Source organism: Haliaeetus leucocephalus, unplaced genomic scaffold (assembly GCF_000737465.1).
Source record: "Haliaeetus leucocephalus isolate CR32 unplaced genomic scaffold, Haliaeetus_leucocephalus-4.0 Scaffold184, whole genome shotgun sequence".
Lineage (NCBI taxonomy): Eukaryota > Metazoa > Chordata > Aves > Accipitriformes > Accipitridae > Haliaeetus > Haliaeetus leucocephalus.
In genome coordinates, this window is record NW_010972620.1 from 12,851,234 (window position 1) to 12,870,994 (window position 19,761).

Below are 19,761 nucleotides of genomic sequence, written 5' to 3' on the forward strand. Positions count from 1 at the left end.
CAAAAAAAAATCCAACCCCCTCCCCCCCCCCCCCCAATGATAACTAACAAACACCAGCAGTAAGAGACTAAAACATTTCCACTGCTTCAAGCAGAATGAAGCAACAACTTCCAACAAGGAATTATGAATTTTCATTTAATCCAAAAAAAGACTTTACGATTCAAGTGTTTTAAAATAAAATGTTTGTTATGTTTTATTTTTAGCAACTTCCATAAGAAGCCATCATTCTAAAGACTTCCTTTAGGAAATAAATCTTACTCACAAAAAAAACCTTTTACCACTCTGACAACAAAACCAAGAAAGCTTCAGTGGGTGATTTTCCTTTGTTTTGAAGAGCCCTTCTTATATATAGAAGACATTAATTCAGAAACATAATACATTATAGATAGCATCACTTTCTAAAGTTGCCTGACATTTCTCATTAAAAGGTCAACTTTAAGTTGCTTACAGTGTTGCCAGAAGAAACTTTTTAGGGTGAAGATGCCCACCTTTGCAGTAATTCTTTCATGTAGGAAAGATGAATTTCACTGGAACTTCCACTTACAATTATGACGTAGAAGAAAATTATATATATTAAAAACATCCATGTTAAAGACATAATGCTTTTTTCATTTTATGTCAGAAGTGGTTTTCTGTCAATTTTGTGAAAATCCATCCCAAGTCACACATTCTGGAAGCTGGGTGTGGGGATGGGGAAAGAAAATCAGTTCAGCATGTTCAGACTAAGTTATCACTTGGTTAAATTTTCTAAATTTCTACCTAATATTTCTGAAAACTCCATTCTTCCTGAATTTATTTAAACGTACTTAAAACCCCTCATGCTATTAAATTTGCACAGGAGTAATTCCCACAGAGTAAGTGAACGCAATTCAGATTATGACTACAGGGGTTTATTGGGCCTTCCCCTGTAACCTGAAGCTCTGACATAGAAAGCAGAATAGGGAAGGCCAACTCAAATGAGAAGCCTCAGTACAAAAGGGGATCAAAAAGCAGGAACAGAAAGAAGTAGAAGGGAAGTTTGGAAGGAGTGGAGTTGAACAGTTCAAGGGTGGATGAAAAAAAAAAGGGGCCATACCCACAAAATCATGCTTCACCCAAAACTGAAACCCATTGACAGTATGTGCTCTGTACACATTACTTTCATTAACTTAGTTAAACCATGAGCAAGCTGTAGTGTTGATCAAAAGACTCCAACTTGGCTGATGAATCACGTGAAGGTCATCATCCTAACATGTAACAGAATCTGTGGTTTTGATTAAGTATTTTACTTAAGCTCTAGGAATTTAAAAGAAAACTGCAATTCTTGCAAATTTTGCACAAAAAAAAGTTAGGAAGTAGAGGAGTAAGACTGCCTGTACAATTTAAATTCTACCATTTTGCATGAATAACCTATAGCTGTCTAAGTTACAAAACCATTTTTCTGACAAAATGCTACCTCATTCAGTGCCTATCAGCAATGTTTTGAATAATTAAGAGGTTGTTTGTTTATAGAAGTTCTATGTTGTTTCTTGCAGAATTTGGAAGATGTAGAGAGAACACACAGCTAGTTGAAAGAAAAGTGGGTCTCAATTAAGGAAATTAAATATTTTGCTTCTTTTCTCTTCCCTAATGAAAAGTTCTTAATTCCTGAATAATTGGCATGTAACTTAAACAAAAACTTTTCACAAGTGACAATTTGTTTTCTTCACTTTTTGGTGCCTAATTTGAGATTCACACAAACAGCAAACTTGGAGACAGTCAATGGATGTTCTGTTTTCAAAGAGCTATATATGCTAAATATTTCAGCAAAACCCACAACTTTTCAGTATTCTCAGACTGAACATTGAAAAGAGAATGATTTTCCCAAACTCTGTGCTCTTATTTACATCTGTAGAATGGAGATCACACCACCCCTTCTCCTAACAGTGTTGTGACAAAGCAGATCAGGATCTATCCTGACCAGCACAGTGCTTCTCTTCTATAAGATGTTAGAAAAACTGACAATTTTATCTCTGGGATGAGTGAAAAGCATGCAATAAAGAGATAAAGCCACATTAAACAATGAGGAAAAGGAAAGTATCAATTAGCTGTGTTTTACAAATGCTACCTGTAGGAAAAGACAGAATCATATAACTGAAACTTATGAAAATGTGACCAAGTCTGAGCATACACAAAGTTTCTGCAACATTTCACAACTTGCATTTTTTAAATTCTAAAACCTACAAGTAATAACAAAAAGATTACACAAATGAAGATCTAGTTCTGTTTACAAAATTAGTACGTTAATCTAACTACTGAGACACCTGCTTATTATCAGTATGCACAATATTCTAATAATTGCTTAAAAGCAATGCTTTTGCACTTCTTGTAAATTTCTACTACATGAAACAGAGAAAAACTAAATAAAGAAGAAATAATGAAACAATACATGGTAATAGTACCCTAAATTTGGTTACAGAATGTATAAAATGTCACAATACCCTAAAAACTGAAAAGCCTAAATATGTTCTGACATACTTGTTAGAAAATGGGAATGGAAAACTCTTATATCTCAACTTGCATAGTCATGGAAAAAATAAGTGTAGTTTAAGTACGAAAAAAGAGGCAAATTATCTCAATAACAGCAAAACCTTCTTTGTCAATGTAGTTCTAAAGCAGCTGTTACTGAAAATTAATTATAATTGTTTTTTGGAGAAAATGAACTGCTTATACATAGATATAGATTATAGATGTATATACATATACATTTTGCATACATTTATATACAAAATGCTACTATTACTAGGAATGGAAAAATTGTCAAAAGCTTTGAAATATGCATAGTTTATTTGTGTCATACTACATGTTCCACTTACTCTTGTTGCTGGCTAGAGGCGGGGGGGGGATATCTCTAAACACATGTGGACATTTAGGAAGTTTCCCTATAGAAGGGAAGTTATTATTATTAGCCCACATAGCACCAGGAAGAGTCCAAAGGGAAATTTAGCTGACCTTATGCTGAGTAAACAGAAATTAGAAAACTCTGTTTCCTGCCCTTTCTGAAATTTTATTTCCACCCCACCACACCGAACAAGTAGGCTGAGATGAGAAACAGTATGAATTACTTCAGGCAGCATCTTGCGAAACTAAGCACTTAAGTGGGCTTGCAATAGGCTAGAAGGGCACAACAGTCTGATTACCCCTGAGAGAAGGCAGTAACTTCCACCTACTTCTATTGTTCCTCCCATTTGAAGATCATACAGAATTTCTTTACCTAGCTTTTGATATCTTCTGACAATAAAAACATGTTTTTTCTGAAGACATGGAATACAAGTAAACAATTCTCTTTCAGACCTAAAGAATATGGTGCTCCATATTCAGCAGTTAATTGCAACCAACAATTATACACGAAAAGCTTTCAATATTGATTTCTAGGAGTTGAGAAGACAGGGGTGGGGGGAATAGGGAAAAGAAAGAGAAAAGAGATACTCTTTCTATCTAAAGTCTGCTAACTGCCATTATGCTAAAGGTCTTGAACAGATCCTTTTCTGAAATAACATATTACATGTTACTATGATAAAAGCAAAAGCAAAATCAAAGTAGCATGCTTATTTTGGGAAAAACAGTGAAGTTTGTAAAGGCCTTTATTTTCTCTGGGAGTTTTTGCCACAGTTTGAAATAATATTTTGATTTAATTTCTAGGACAAGCATCTTTTATTTATGAAGAGTATTTTCAAACTTGTAACACTATCTCAAGTGATTGGTAGGAAAAAGAAAAACAAATAAAGGCAAGAGTGCCTTAGAGCCTCTCTCAGAGGGCATCACTGGATAGTTTTGCTATGATGTTTTTCTCTCTGGCCTAATTTAAAAGTTTTTGAAAGCACAGAAGTCTATCCAGTCCAAGCAAAACTCATATGCATACAGTTTAAGATCCCTATATAACTTTAAACTAAGCAGTGCTGTCTTTTAGCTTCCCTTTGGTACGCTTCAGCCAGGAATCGCTCATGAATGACCTTAATGAAAGGAGAGCTATTTTACCATCTGCTAAGAAATGGAAATCCACTCAGCAAACTCATATTTTCTTCTTGAAAATCACCTGGAACAGGAAAACATTACTTTTCCAGGTCTCTCGTCCTCTTACATTCCATTCACAAGAGCCACCTCTAGACAAAAAAAATGAAAACAGGGAAGATGATCCAAGAAAAGAAATAGCAAAATAAACTGCCATGTCCTTAACCTTCTCTTCTGCCTTACCTCACAAAGGAAAGGCAGATAATTGCATAATCAAATCTTTAAGACAAAATTATTGATACATTGTTCTATATTAATACCTTTAATGTTTTTAAGGAAGTCCTGCCTACATATGGAGTTGCTCAGAATACCAACTCCCTACTGAACTCACACTATTGCTCTACCTTTACTAACTTGAGGGCTTATATATGATTCAGTTGGTTACTTAAAATCAATAAGTAATTCATGCTGAAATCATCATACTTTAAATATAAGAGCCATGTACTTTTGTACTATTACTGTATTTTAATTAATTTGAAAATGCAGACATTTAGAACTCAGTCAAATTTAAAATCTAACAAAAACTGTAAAATACTTCACAACCACTAAGGCTAGAATGTCATGTATTGCTTGTATCTGTTACGCTGGCAGACTACTGAGATACCATGACACGTGTTCTCACATTTCAATATTCAGAATCAGGCTACATATTGTACTAGTTAATAGTAACAACAGAAGCATGTAAGAAGGGGCCGGGGGGGTGATAGAAAAGCGGACTAAGTTACTTCCACAACTAGGTCCTTTTTTTTTCTTTTTTTTTTTTTTTTTGTTCATAAAGTTGCAGGCTGCCAGTACTTGTGTGTCATCATGTAAGAAAAATTAAGATTAGACTACACATTAAGAAATAGTTTTCAAGATACCAGCCCAGAATGTCAAATTTAGACTAAAGAAATACAGTGTTTTAAAAATTCATCTTCAAATAGACTTATTGCATACAACTACTCTGGCTAGGGGAAAAAAAAAATAATCTAGATTTAAACAGAGGCTTTAAAATGACAGTCACCAGAATGTATTAGCCGGTAAAACTCCTTTACTGATAAATATAAAACTTTTTCACACTCATGAATGTTCCAATACTTGAACTCATTCTAATTCAGTCATTATTTTTAATACACACACGCACATATATGAGATATCCTAATATGCATTTCAGGTTACTGTAGTGGTAATAAACAGAACTATGACAAATAAGCTACAGCCAATTCATTGCCTGTGAAGAAGTTAGCACAAACATTATAAAATTGAAGTTAATAGCGTATTTAATATTTTTTTTTCCCTAGGACTTGGAGACAAAAAATGCGCTAGTTTACTGCATAAGCGCGTATATTCATATGTATGTCTGTGTACGCACGTAATTTATTTTGAGTATCAATCTATATTGACATGGAGAAAGCAAAGTATGGGCTAATATCACAGGCCTGAAGAACTTCAAGTGTTTAAAGAAAGCAGCTCCTTAAGGAGCTGTCTATTAATCATCAACCAGAAGTCACATTGGGATTATAAACATTATACAGTAGCCATTCCCTTGCCTTTCACTTCACTCAACAAACAGCTATGGTGTGTTTAGTACAACACAAAGTACTTGTGCCTGCTAATGTATTACTAATTAGTGTATCTATATCTAAATGTATAAATGCATATACATACAAACATATTTATGAATATATACTTATATTTATACACAAACTTGCTGCATGTTTGGATTTGCATTTTGTTTAAGTATGAAATATTGAAATTGTATATAATTTCTAAATTTAGCTTATAATTTTATCTGGGTCTAGACTAATTCCTATTGAAATCAATAAGGAAAAAACCAAACACCAAAAACACCTCCCCCAAAAAACTTTTCTCAGTCTCTCTGCAAAGAAGATAGCATGTTAGAACTATCTTTATCCACAATAAATACCACCTTATTTATTTCTGACAGACAAGTATTTATAAGTAAAGCTGCCAAGAATGACTTGATGTATGTCAGAACCTTCAGAGCACCAAATTGCTATACATTTTTTAAATCTAAAATTTGCAGTTGTGCATTTTTTATTGTTTCTGAAGAACATTACTCAGAAAGCAGCAGAACTTGGAACACTTTCTGCGAAATTGTTATAGTGTTGTTATTATTAAAAATCCACAGGGTAGACTTCCTTAATTAGCATACTGGTCTCCAAATATTTAATTCCTTCTCTGTCTTCTCCACCGTAAAGAGAATTTGTTATCTGTGCTTCCAAGGGTCTATTGCAGGCACTATCAATCCTCCTAACCCCACAAGCTACGTCCCAGTATCTTCGTATGGCCAAAAGCCAAAAGAAATGCACTATTTACCTGAGAGAAGTGAAGGAAAAGAGAATTCTGGGAGCAGCTCAGAGCAGAGATGACAATAGCTCTCTTCAAGCCCCACCACTCTGCTGTAAAAGGAACTGAACCGTTGCCCAGGTCCCAGGGACAATCAGTTAATGTCAGCCTCAAATGCCAGAAATGAGGATCACCTAGCATAATGGCACAACACTATTGCTTGTCATGACAATCACACCAGAAGACCTTCACCTGAACCACTTAGAAGCTGAAGAATACTCAGAAGAACAAACTGGCCACATTTCTATATTTCATATCTGGCATTGTTCCACATCTATTCCTGTGATCCTATCTCGAACTCTTATTTGCCATTACATTTCATTCCCGACCTATCGCTTCTTTTCTATTCTATCAGCTTTGTATCTTCAAATTTTTTTTTTATAGAGTGCAATCAATTTTCCTCAGCAAGTATATGAAAACAGTCTCCTTCAAAGCATTTTCAGTTGCCTTTCAACACCAATCACAAGGCAGATGCCAATAGAATTCCTACCAACTGATATTTTAAATGTTCTGGTAAGTTCTGCAGCACAACTCCTTGGGACAGACACTGATTGGTTTTGACATACAAGCTGCACTAATGTATTACTCAAATTTGGGGATGAAGACATATAGCCTATTGCTTTATATACATGTTCTTAAGAGAACCATTTGCAAATTCAATTTTTTTTCCTAGAACTAGATATATCAGTAGCTGAGTATCAGCTGTCTTCAAATATTACAGACTCAGAACACAAACCTTGATTATAGAAGTTTTCTGCTTAAAATTTTTGATCACTGCAAAGACCTGAATTAAAAAATACGTATCACTGATGTTAATTCAACTGGTGAACATAATATTTTTCTTTTAATTAGAACATCTTGAGCTTTACAACTCATTAAGGAATTAATTAAATATAAACCACAAATTTTAAAAAGTCTTATAACCTCAACGTAAGGGAAAAGAACAGGTTAGCAGAAAGAACTTGCTAATGTGCGCTAACGTGTTGCTAGCAAGTTTACTGAAAGGTATTTCTGAAGCAGATCAAAAATGCTTAGTTATGAAGAGTGGCAGATGTACATGGATAAACTTGCCAGAATTACTTGATAGTGCTGACAAGCAGAACTTACTGTGTCAACTGTGTCAATATATTGCCCAATATTGGGGGGGTGGGGTGGGGGAACAAAAAGAAGTAGAAGAAAAAAAGGCAACAGGAATGCAGGCAGCAAATATTAAATTCTTATATGAATCTGAATTTCATTTTTATCAATGTAACTAAACAGTTGCCTCCTACCAATAGTATGATTTTGAGACTTCTTTGGCAATTTGTTAAGTATAGGAGCAATCAACATTAACCCAGATTACAATCTTACATGCAAAATTCAGCAGCTTGTATTAAAAAGAGCCTAACAGGAAAAAAAATACGAGTTTTCTGTGTCTCTGAAATCAGACTGTTATTCCAGGTGGTGCTGAGAGTACTCTAAGTATTTGCTTTCAGATGAACAGGAAAATATCAGGTTAAATTCACAGAGAAGAAAACAAGTTTCCAAATTGACATATTGGCTAATACCTTAGCTTTTCAAAACCTTAATTTTAACGTCAAAGGAACTTTTCTTTAAAACCATTTCTCTACTTTTTTTTTCCTAGTGATGAGTAAATATCTGCTAGTTTAATTTGTGACACTTTACAGTCACAATAATAAAGCTGTGTATTCATTAAAGATGTATCTCACCAACCAATCCACAGAAAAAAGACCATTTACTTTTGGTTTTCCCTACTAATTCCAATTTATCAGAATTTGTAATGTCTTAGATGTAGACAATTTAAATAAAAGAATAATTGTAAATTGAAACACATTTCACACTCCTAAAAAATGATTGGGAGCTATATTCATTAGTTTTTGTGTTGCTGTGCTCTGTGCAACATAGTAGTTTCACTAGGCATATTGTGTCTAAAGTATACTCTTTCTCCAGACTTCAGTGCTTCAGAGACATCGACCAGCAGTCCACCAGAAGCCACTCCACTTTCATTTAGGGTAGCCAATAAAAAATTAGCAACTCTCCCTTTAAACAGAATGAAGCAGCAAAATGAAATTTCAGGGCTCACTATAAGGTGCCCTCTTTGAATGGGACTGTAAAGTGCACAGGAATGCATATATTTTACTTCAGCAATCTCTTAAAGTAAGGGGGGGGTGTTGTTGGATTTTTTTTTTTTTTTAACTTTGTTTCTAATACTAAGTGTCAATCTAGATGCTATTCTTGCCACACTGGTAAGTTAAAAATGTTTGAGAGTTCATACTTTGTTGAGAAAGCAATTACCTAAAGAGAAAGCACATATGAATTTCACTGTATTTCGAAACAGAAATTTTTTATTTGTCTGAACCTAAAAAAGCTAACCTAGAAGAAATTTGAGATTCACTTGGCCTTGTATAGATATAACTGCAAGTGCATGCTCTGCTTTTTTCAACTTAAAATGGATTTCACACCATGACAGGTTTCATTCTGCATTAAAATTGCAAATCTTCTATGTGGCCCAGTTTCAGCTACAATTGATCTGCTTTGTCGTCATAGATTAAAAAAAAAGTGAAGGGCACTGCAGCTTTAAATATTTCAGAGCTATGTAGCTAGTAAATAGACTCCATTGCAATATGGCTCTGAAGGTCGTGTCCTATTGTCTCTTTTCTCTGCAAATATTTTGAACAGCATAAAATGGCTTATTTTATACAATACCTCCCTGCCATTTCTAAATCATGTCAATTGTATTAGGTATTTCCTTACTGGAAAGGACAGAAACGCCACTCTTTCCATACACACCCACACTGCTTCCAGATGTATTCAAAACGTCCACTGTGACTGTAACAGCAGGGTGTACATATCAGATGTATATAGCTTTTCATATGTATACCTTATGCCAACAGACTCCCCGTTAAATCCCACCACAACATAAGGACAATTAGTTATTTCAGTGGTGATAAAATAATTAACTGGATTTAGTTCAAGAAGCATCTCTGGCTAAAATTAACAGGCCAGTTAGAAAACTGAAGCCAGCAATTTTAACATCTCCTGTTTCTCACATATGGGGGAATATGAAAAAAATTATAACACACAGCACCAAGAGAACATAGTCTGCCAAACCTGTTTTTCATGAAGGAAGGCTACTACCTTTTGGATGCTAAACAAAAACAAAACACCCCCTCCTCCCCCCCCAAAAAAACAACCAAAAAAACCAAACCAACAAAAAAACCCCAAAGCCCTGTCACATTTAAGGATAAGTTACAAGAAAAATAAGGCTAAAAACCTTAAGCCAGAATTTGGAATCTTTGTGTATGCACTCCCTAGGACCAACCCCACTTCTTTCATACAGTGTGACTATTCGATGCAAATATGAGTTACGGAGATGCCTCTCAGAACAGTAACATGAAATACACTCCTGCAAAAAATACAACTTTGTGCTAGCTGTCACCATGTAGAAGGTGCACATAGTCATTTACCTGAAAAGGCAACAGATTGTTGCCATTGTCCGTCCTGAACGCGTTGTCTTCCATCCAGGATTTGGGGGTTAAGGGTGCAGCCCGTGGGAACTTCGGAGGGGCAATGACATTGCTGGAGAATGGTTTTTTAAGGGGTGAAATGGGATTGAGGGGGGAGGGTACGCCGACCCCCACTCCCACACCGACCCCCACTCCAACTGCCCTTCGAGGGTCCCTACCAGCCTGCAGCCCACCCCAAGGGTTGGAAGGTGTACTCCAAGCCGCGTTTTGATGGTTATTCCAGCTGGAGGAGGAAGAAGAGGAGGCAGAGGAGGAAGACGGTTTGCTGGTCATGATGGGCTGATGGCTGTAAGCAGCATTTCTCTGGGCAAAAGGTGCCTGATTAGGGCTTACAGGTGACCTCCGCTGCTGCTGCTGCTGAGCTTGCTGCTGCTGCTGCTGATGTTGGTGGTGTTGAGTCTGAGCTAGGCCAATTTGAGGCGAGAAGGTGCCACCAAATACAGGGTTGACATGGTGTGGAAAATTCTGGAAAAGCATTGTCCCATTGACTGGAGTAATCCCTTGGAAAAAGCTATCATCCACCGTGTTTGTGGTCCCTGTAGACCAGGTGCTGCCGAAGGAGGGAGACAAGGAGGTGCCGGCTGCAGGTTCTTGTTGAGGCTGGTGAAAGCTCAAGCCAGGCAAAATGGGAGACTCCATCTGCATCTTCTCCTTGCTATTTTGGGAAGGAGCCGATGTGCCGATACTAGTCACTGAACTGTTGTCTTCTGGTTTGGGTGTCTCCGACGAGATAGGCGTAGAGGGGGCTTCTGCTGAGTTTGGATCTTGCTGCTGCTGCTGCTGCCGCTGCTGCTGGGGCTGGGCTTTGCTTTTGTCCATCAGTAAATCATCCTGCATGGTTTGCGCAGCTGAAACAGTAGGGGAAAAAACCACAAAGACAGATTATTTACATTGTCATTCATACCACAAACCAGGCTGTTTTAATCATTTGCCGGTCAAAAATCTCGTCCTATTGCTAGTGCTATGCTACAGCAAATTGCAAGGCAAACCCGTAATCTTCCCCCTCCCCCATTTAGGAATATATAACCTTTGATCGTGCTAGACTGCCTTTAAAATATTTTTTAAGATGCTTCACCCTTTTTGATGCCTTGTTTCCCTTCAGTCTAAATGAGAGATGTGCTTATAGGGCAGAGATATACAGCAATTTCGCCACGTCTCTTTTCTCTTACACCGGAACTCAGAGCTCTCACCCTGCAATGAGAAACTGATTCTGGTTCCTGTTTTTCCAAGCACCCTCCTCCTCCTCCACCTCCTCCCCCTAGTTATTTGCATACGTCAATAAATACTGCTGCGTCCTTCAGCAAGGTTAAAAAGACACCAGTCTTCACTCTTCTCCACCCACTTTTCTATTAGGGGACCTTTAAAGGAGCCGGGTACCGATTTACCTTAATTGAAAGCTTGTTTGTTAATTATTTAAATTTATCAGAGAGAAAGCACACACGAAATCTCGCACTGATACGGGAGCGGTTCTTAGCAGCACAATCGTTTTCTGGCCTTTTGCTGCCGCACAGCTCGCTGTTTGCTTAGGGCACGAGAAGCGATCGCAATGACGGGGGGGGAGGGCAGGGGGGGGGACGACAAGCACTTCGTGTACGAAGCCACCGATGGGTCCTATATTTGCCTTCAGTGACCTTAGGATCTTTCTGTGTAAAACACTATATTACATCAAAGCAGTCCTCTGCTTAAAGGTATTTCTACTCGCTGTATTTCTATATACAGGAAATAATCAGTAATTTGTTCACTTGAAAAAAATGTCAAAATGAGCAGATGTGGGAGGTATTATTAGGCTATGATGTTTCTGATGCTTTCACAATGAAAAATAAAAATGGGGGAATCAAAATACTTAAGATATAGACATGCCACTTTTTAAAAGCCATCTTTATATGCACAAGACAGACTAGTGATGCAAATTATTTGCTAAATCCATACACAAGTTTAAACTTTAAATGTATGTAGAATGGTTGAATTATATCTGCTAGAAAAGGTGCCTCCTATGAAATAGGACAGATCATGTAATTTGATTATTGTTTTGAAACACAATAGTACTAATGCATAAACAGACATCAATGAACAGTGATTGTATGACACTAGAACAAGAACCTCCACATTTTGCAGACTTTTAGTCAATTGAAGAGATCATTCTAAATCTCAGAACTGTTTTAAATGAGCCAAAAATCACTTACTTTGAGTAACTATGTCAAAGATGGTCATCGCTGAATACCTAATTGCATTTCTGTTGAGTTAATCATATGACATGTACATTCCTATGATTGCCTTTTTTTTAGGATTGTTGTTTTAATGTAACAAAGTACAGCCAAATCAATTAACTGTTTAAGAAAGGTGGCAAAGAGTGAAATCAACGACCTTCTCCTTTCTGACATCAACAGTTTTCAGATGGTCCATGTGTATCTTTAACATTTTTTGTTTCTTTTTTTCTTTCTCTTAAATCTCTTCTGAGCTATACATACACTTTTTAGTTAACATGAATGTCAGGACAGGTTTCTGCTATCAATTTAGTTACTGCTCATGCTCCCTCTTATTTACCTGCCCAATATGTAAACTGAGCAGCAAGGGTTCATGGACAGAATATGCAGTGAGACAACATTAAGGGAAGTTCCTAAGAAGAATAAACTATTGCATCTGTAACAGGCAGCTCTGCTGCTGTTGCTGGGGATGCAGAAAACCTTGCGAGACATTTTAATGCAATGCTGCAGTAAGCCATAATACACCAAGCTCTGTGTAGCTTTCCATTAGCTTCATTTCTATCAAAATCACTATTACTCCTAAGGCTAAATAAAATTACTGATGATTCCACATCAGAGAGAGAAAAAGATTATATGTATCCCTCTCCTCGTTCTGAGCTATCAGTATAAAAATATATTTAGAGATAAAAACATAGCAGCTGAAACGTTAAAATTCTGTCATCAATAAAGTATATTTAAATCAGTTAGTTACCAGGTTATCTATACTGGCTAGCACAGCACTTGTTTCAAATCTGTACCTTGACTTAGCTAGCTGTTTTTGAACTTTATCCTAAGGACTGTAACCCACATTCATTTTCATATTGCTTCTTAAAGGTAAAAATCACTGCACAATTCAACCCTCTTGTCAAGGTCAAGACCTACCTTTAATGAATGAAGCCAGTCCGAATGGAAAAACACTGGATAATAAATTACTTTGAAAGACAGGCCAGCCAGTGTCTAATGTTGGACTAATATGCAGTACTTCTCGATTATTTGTTGGTGTAAGTATTTGTACAAATTTACAATCCAGTACAGGAAATCTATATCCCCATAGCAATACCAGCTCTGTTTGCATGCAGTAACCCATGCAGTCAACACAGAAATTTTTAAGGAACAGTTACCTTCGGATTTTCTGTATTTAAAGATCAACAGAATGACAGTATATTTATTTTCTTCTTTCAGGTTTGGTATATGACAAATAGACAACCACTCTGGCAAGAGCACTTTGACAACTGGAAGCTTTCAGCGCATGCTCTCCCAAGGAATCATGGGGTTTGAAGTCTTATCTATAGATGGCATTTCACTGCTGCCTAACCTGAAAGGAAGAGGGCTCGAAAGGAAAAGAAAATACATGCACACTCCCTCTTTCCAGCGAAAATTGCTGCAATCTGAATCACCAGCTCTGAGAAAATAAATATCTGTCAGACTGAGCTGAAAGTAACTAAATAAGAGATTTTAACAGTTTAATTTATAAACCCAGATCTAATAGCTGCCTCTTCAGAACAACAATCACTAGACAAAGAAATAGTTCTAGTATTTCCAAACTTCCTTCCAAACCCCAAACTTCTAGTATAAGAATTATAAGCTCATACCAGCTATAAAATATACAGCTATTACAAAGGAGATTGTGTCATGTTGCTTAGCTAAAGAAAATATTAAATAATCATCTGCCATAATATAATTTCTAAAAATATTCTGAAACTCAAACACAAATAGGTCGAGTATGAAAATTTAAAACAAATCAAAATCAGCACACAGGTGAAAAGTTGTACTATTTGAATAGTTTCCAATTTCCAAGTTGCCACTTTCATTACTGAGTTGTTGTTACTACACTGAAAATTCTACCAAAAAAATAAGCTACTCAGAAAAAAGGGAAGGTGCAAATTTTACTGTTTAACATTCCATCTACTCTGTACACTGTGGTTCCGGATTCCAACTACCTCACTTTCACTACCCACTATCCACATATCTCCAACCTCCACAACAATACACAGCCTAACAGGAGTTCTTCTCATAAGATGTTAATATTTTTACGATTAACGGAGGTCAGGTAAAATTTTCAGAATTCCATTTACCAGTGCTTGTGTTCTGTCTTGTACTGGTCCATGAATTACTCTGGATAATTGTTTACAATACTAATTATTCAAGACCAAATACTAATGCTTGTATGGAAATTACATAGTTGAGATCAGAAGTGTGAAAATATCAGTGTTTAATAAAATTGCTGGCTAATTTTTCAAAGGATGAAATATGCATAGCTTTATGGGTGAAAGAGAAATGACTAAAGCTGAGAAAGATAAATTAGGGCAGTTGAAAATGGGTTGTTAAAACACTTGCGTCTCTGCTTTCTACAGTCTGTTTATGTTGGACTGTATGGTCTACCTGCCTTAAATCAATGCTGTAATTAAGCGTTTCTCAACACTTGCTCTAACCTGTTTGTGCTACTCTGAATCATTAAGGGCAGGAAAACTGCTTTCTTACAGCAGCTGAAAATACCTCATTTGTTGAAATATCCCAGCTATCACAGGGATGGCTCTAGGCATTCTATACCCCTCCTTTATGTCCCTATTTACTTTTGGGTTATTGCTTTTCAGATGATTTGAGGAGTCATGTGGAAGGGACCACACCCTTGCTGTCAGTTCTTCCCAGGAGACAGCTTCACTTTTTAGATCAATTATTAAGATAAGGAGAGCGCTCATTACGATATTCACAAATGGAGAAGCACTCCAGAACCAAAGAAAATCAGGACATAAAGACAGGTTTTGATCAACTAGCCACTAGAAGAAAAATATTTTTTGTTTCTACCAGCCAACTCTTTCGTAACTGGAAGTTAAAAGATAATAACAACAGCTGTATCAGAACACAAGAGCTTAATTCAATCTGGTATCTGAATTACTTGATGTGGGCCAGTTCCAAAGAAACAAATGTAAGAAAGGCCCAAATAAGCCTAGCTAACTCAATTAACATTGTATTGAGTGTATTTTTACTTTATGAAATTCATTATGAAGCAATTTAAGCCCACTATGACTAATAAACCATGCTAGTCTTTTTGCCAGAAAGTGAATATTCCAACTACCTTGAAGGTTAAAATGAAGTAGAATGTTACTGAAAAAAATTAGTTTTATTGTAGAAACATTTTTCTCAGTTTAGATTTGTTTCATTTCAGCTTGAGGGTTCCTTGTCTTTTTAAAGATGGAATCAAGTAGCTAAAAAATGCCTAACTGATCTTGTAATTTAATTTTACATATCACTATCATAGCAGTCAAAATGCAGTTTTGCCAAATTGCCAAAATAGAATACTTTCATATTGCCAGGTTACTTAGCTTTGTTGAAAACAGTGAATCATTCCAACAGTCTTAATGTTGTCAGATCAAAAGAATATTAAGGTACTGCTCCTTCATTATTTGTCCTCTTTTTCAGGCCTTGCTGAAATGGTCAGATAAATATTTAATATACCTCCATATTATTCTTATAGTAATTGCTTGTCAACTTCTTTATTAAGCTTAAATCTGTATAAATTTGTTATCAAACAATTTAGTATTTTAAAAGTTGGTCTTCTGATATAAATCTGATAGTCAAATTTAGGGCTCAATTTTAAGCCCTAAATAGCTTATATTGGTTTTGGTAACTTTCATTAAGTTCTGTACTTGCCTTCAAATGTGCAGTTTTATTTAATTCAAAATGGCTACCATCTCCAGTTAGTATCAGTGAGGCTGAATTCAGCTGAATCTCAACTAGTAGCAATCATTTTACCTCACTTTGCATTAGTGAAAAGGAGTCTGTTCCCAGGAGAGTTCTCTCTGGGCTCAAATGCAGCTACTACCAGGTGAAGGTAAGAGACGACAGAGAGAGACAGTGCAATGAACATCATGGAGACGGAAGGAACAAAGAAGAACCTATTAAGGAATGATAAGGGAAGCAATAGGTTAAAAAATGAAAAAACTGCAGGAGGAAACCTGAGATTTATAGTGGAAATTGCCAATGAAAAGAAGGAAGCATAAAGAATAAAAAGTGGAAAGAAAATGAAGAGAAAAAGGGTATGAGGGAGAGTGAATTGAAGGAGGAGATTGTTGGGGAGAATAAAGCAAGCATTTGAATAGAGCAGCTGCATATCCAGTCTTGTTAAGAGGAAGAGATGAGGATGGAATGACAACTCTTGCAATGTCAGGGAATAAGGAGTTTTTTTCTCAAATTTAGAAACAGTTGGTTATATATGTGTTTTAGGATCACACTTTGATTCTGAGAAGAGCAGACAAATGGAGAACACATAACCCAAGCTGTCCAACAAAATCCTGAAAAGGCACAAATCAGTTTTTAGATTTCAGAATCTTTAAGCTATTTATGGGATGTTACAAGGTCTGCCATTATAGATTCATAGAATAGTTTAGGTAGGAAGGGACCTTTAAAGGTCATCTAGTCCAAACACCCTGCAATGAGCAGGGACATCTTCAACTAGATGAGGTTGCACAGAGCCCCATCCAGCCTGACCTTGAATGTTTCCAGGGCTGGGGCATCTACCACGTCTCTGGGGAACCTGTTCCACCCTCGCTGTAAAAAATTTCTTATGTCCAATCCAAATCTACCCTCTTTCAGTTTAAAACCATTACCCCTTGTCCTATCATGGTTTTATCTTTCATGTTTTGGGATTAAAAAAAAAAAAAAAGAAAAAAACCCCAAACTCCAAACCTACCAAGTGTTCACTACTTGACCTGATATTCTGTCCAGTCTTGTCATCCCTCCCTGCGCCAGTGGTAGAGCAAAGCAGCTGCCCCTTGTCACAGACTGTTCTTAAGCCCCAAATGGTAGCCAAGTGACCCTAGGTTCCGGTTACATTTCTTCAGGTAAGTATTGCTCACAACCATTATTACTCATCATGGCCTCATAGCTTTATCCTAAATGGCAGGCAACTAGCATATCCTTCCCACTCCAAAGCAAAAATACTGAAATTGCACAAATCACATAATCCTAGGAATAAAACCATCTTCCCTATTTCCATTTGTAACATTTGAGAATAAATACATAAAACCTAAGCATTTGGCTAGACTAGTGTATCAGTGTTCTGGCCAATAGACAAGGCACTTATTCCAGACCAAGATTAGGAACCAGAAACTCTGATATCTAATATTGCTCTTATGTTTCATGAACAGCTGTAATTGGGACAGCGTGTATTAGGTTCTATTCCAGGAAGCCATGCCCATACGGTTTATTAGGCCACTGTACATCCAAGATTTCTCAGCAGTGCAAGCAAAACTGAATTTTACTGTCCCAAGAATAAGTACAAAATAAATTTTCTGGGACAGGATGTCAGTGGGATGCCTTCTTCCTACCTGCTTCTATACATAGTTCCTGTAAAGAATATTTACATCACTGTAACTACTTCAGCATTCCTGTTTATGATATTTGTAGCAATTAGAAAATAAACAACACCCTCCCTACTCTATACATATAATACAGTTTACAAGTCCAAGTCCAGATACTTTACACACATTTTTACAACACTTTTCTCTCAAAGACTCTAAAAACCAGACTGATCTTTCCCTAGCTAAGGCAGCACAGTCAGAGAATCCAGTATATTCACTAAAGTCTCCTTCCTATTCTACCTGATGTCTATAGTCACGTATATCCACCACGCAAATGCTACTTGCCTCAGCCAAGAACAGCTGTAGATTGACGCAGCTGTACAATTGTGGGGTTGGCCCTGTAAATTACTACTTTGTACAGCAACTGCAGTATAACAAAGTTGTAATTTACACAAGGTATCAGGGACTGGTTACATGTAATGAAACTTATTACAGGAGCTATTTATTAAAAATATACATACATATATATTTATATATAACCTGAAAAGGGAAATTCAAAGTTGATCTTTACTAACCAACCTTCCCAAGAATCTGGAATGTCACAATTGCCTCCGAAAAGTAGGATCTTGCCCTTTGCTCGGGGAACATGGCATTATGCAGAACCTTTACATGCATGCAAATACGCATACACTTGGACTGAGAAGTAAGTGCGGAAGACAGACACCCACGGTGGAGATAAATGGGAAGACAACTTCTCTCCCGGTGCTATCCTCCTCTTTGTTCTATAGAGCCTTTTCAGCTTCTAAATTTCCAGTTTCACAGACTGCAATACTCTGTATTGACTTCAGAACATATAACAAATTTTAAAAGCACTTCAGGAAGATTTTTTTTTTCCCATTAGGAGGCACGCCTACAAACTGAAAGGAGAGCGTTGTCATTACCACCAGCCGTCCCACGCCTCACCCCGCTTGTGCACAGAAGCTCGTGGCCACCAGGCCTCCATCGCGCACGACAGGCCACTTACAAGGGCGCCGGGCGCTCGTCCTTGTCATTGCCAACAAGCCCACAGAAACGGATTAATTTATCTTCCGCCGTGCCAGCCACCGCCCTCCTCGGAAGCGTAAGCCGGGACAGGCACCTGGCAAGGTCTCCTCTTCCCTCGGGCCTCCCCGCCCCGAGGGCGGGTCCCGGGGAGGTCGGCCGGCCGAGCAGGGGGCGGGGGCCGCCCGCACCTGTTCGGCAGGCGAGGGAATGGCGGGGGTGCGCAGGAAGGGTGCCCCTGCCCCGAGCGGGCCCCCCACGCCCTGCGTGAGCGGGGAGGAGGCAGAGCAGGCGGCCCGGCCTCTCTCCCCTCCTTGCCTCCCTCCGCCCGTGACAGGGGGCGGCCGGCGGGAGCGGGGCTGCGCCGCTCCCCTCACCCGCCGCGGAGGACAACGGCCGCTGCGCGAGGAGGAGGGCGGTGGCACGAGGGCCCTTCCCGCTCCCCCCGCCGCTTCGGGCCCTCAGGGCAGCGCGGCGGGAGGGGGTGGCAGCTGCTGCGGAGGGCGCGGGGCTGGGCCCGCGGCTGACCTTCCCCCCGCCTAACCCCCGAACGCCACCGCGTTCCCCTACCTGCCCCGCGCGCGGTGCCGGCCAGCGACTACGCGACGGCGGCGAGGAGAGGCATGGGGAGGGGAGGGGGAGCGGCACCGCAAGAAGGGGGAGAGGGTGGTGGGGGGCGCGCCCCGGCGGACCTTTAAACTCCCGACGGCGGCGGGACTACACTTCCCAGCATGGCGCGGGGCCGCCGCCCGTTCCCTGGCGCGGGCGCGCTGCCGTGAGTGGGCGGTGGCGTCGCGGCTGCGCTTGGCGCTGACCTCACAGAGGCGTCGCTGCCGCCGCCGCCTCTCAGCCCGGCGGCCTGGGCCGCGCAGCTTCTGCGTGCGGCTCCGTCCCTCCGCTTCGTCCCCGCCTGCCGAAGGAGGGGCTGCCCCGGCTGCCTCGCGGGAGGGCGGTTTCGCCGCCTTTCCTCTCTCTTCCCTTCCTCCGCCGCCACACGCGTGACGCGCGGGTTCGTCGGCGCCAGGGCCGGCTTTGTCAGGCTCCGGGCCCTCGGCTAGGCCCGCTCCTCCTCCCGGGAGCCATGTCCGAGCAGACGGGCTTGGCCCTGCCGCAGACCATGGACAGGTACGGGGAGGGCCCGGCCCTGGGGCCCAGCGGGGGGGAGTTCTCGGGGTGGACGCCTGAGGTCCCCCACCTCTCCCGGGCTGCCCGCGGCGGCGGGTCCGCGCTGCCTGTGGCGTGTTTCGGGCCGGCGGGCCGCGGGGGGAGCTG

At 39.4% G+C, this 19,761-nt stretch overlaps 2 protein-coding genes across 2 annotated transcripts in view; one reads left to right on the top strand and one right to left on the bottom strand.

Moving 5' to 3' along the window:
* Positions 1-18,605, bottom strand: part of CPEB3 (cytoplasmic polyadenylation element binding protein 3) — a 94,450-nt gene extending 75,845 nt beyond the window's left edge. Inside the window, exons 1-2 of the mRNA XM_010564913.1 lie at positions 18,473-18,605; positions 9,846-10,753 (exon numbers count right to left, since the gene is read on the bottom strand). Of these exons, the coding sequence (XP_010563215.1) occupies positions 9,846-10,753; positions 18,473-18,500 (936 nt within the window). The 5' untranslated portion in view covers positions 18,501-18,605. The remainder of the gene's footprint in view (positions 1-9,845; positions 10,754-18,472) is intronic.
* Positions 18,606-19,324: 719 nt separating this feature from the next.
* The window catches only part of MARCH5 (membrane-associated ring finger (C3HC4) 5), a 32,032-nt gene continuing 31,595 nt past the window's right edge, over positions 19,325-19,761 (top strand). The window contains exon 1 of the mRNA XM_010564914.1: positions 19,325-19,614. Within this exon, the coding sequence (XP_010563216.1) occupies positions 19,571-19,614 (44 nt within the window). The 5' untranslated portion in view covers positions 19,325-19,570. The remainder of the gene's footprint in view (positions 19,615-19,761) is intronic.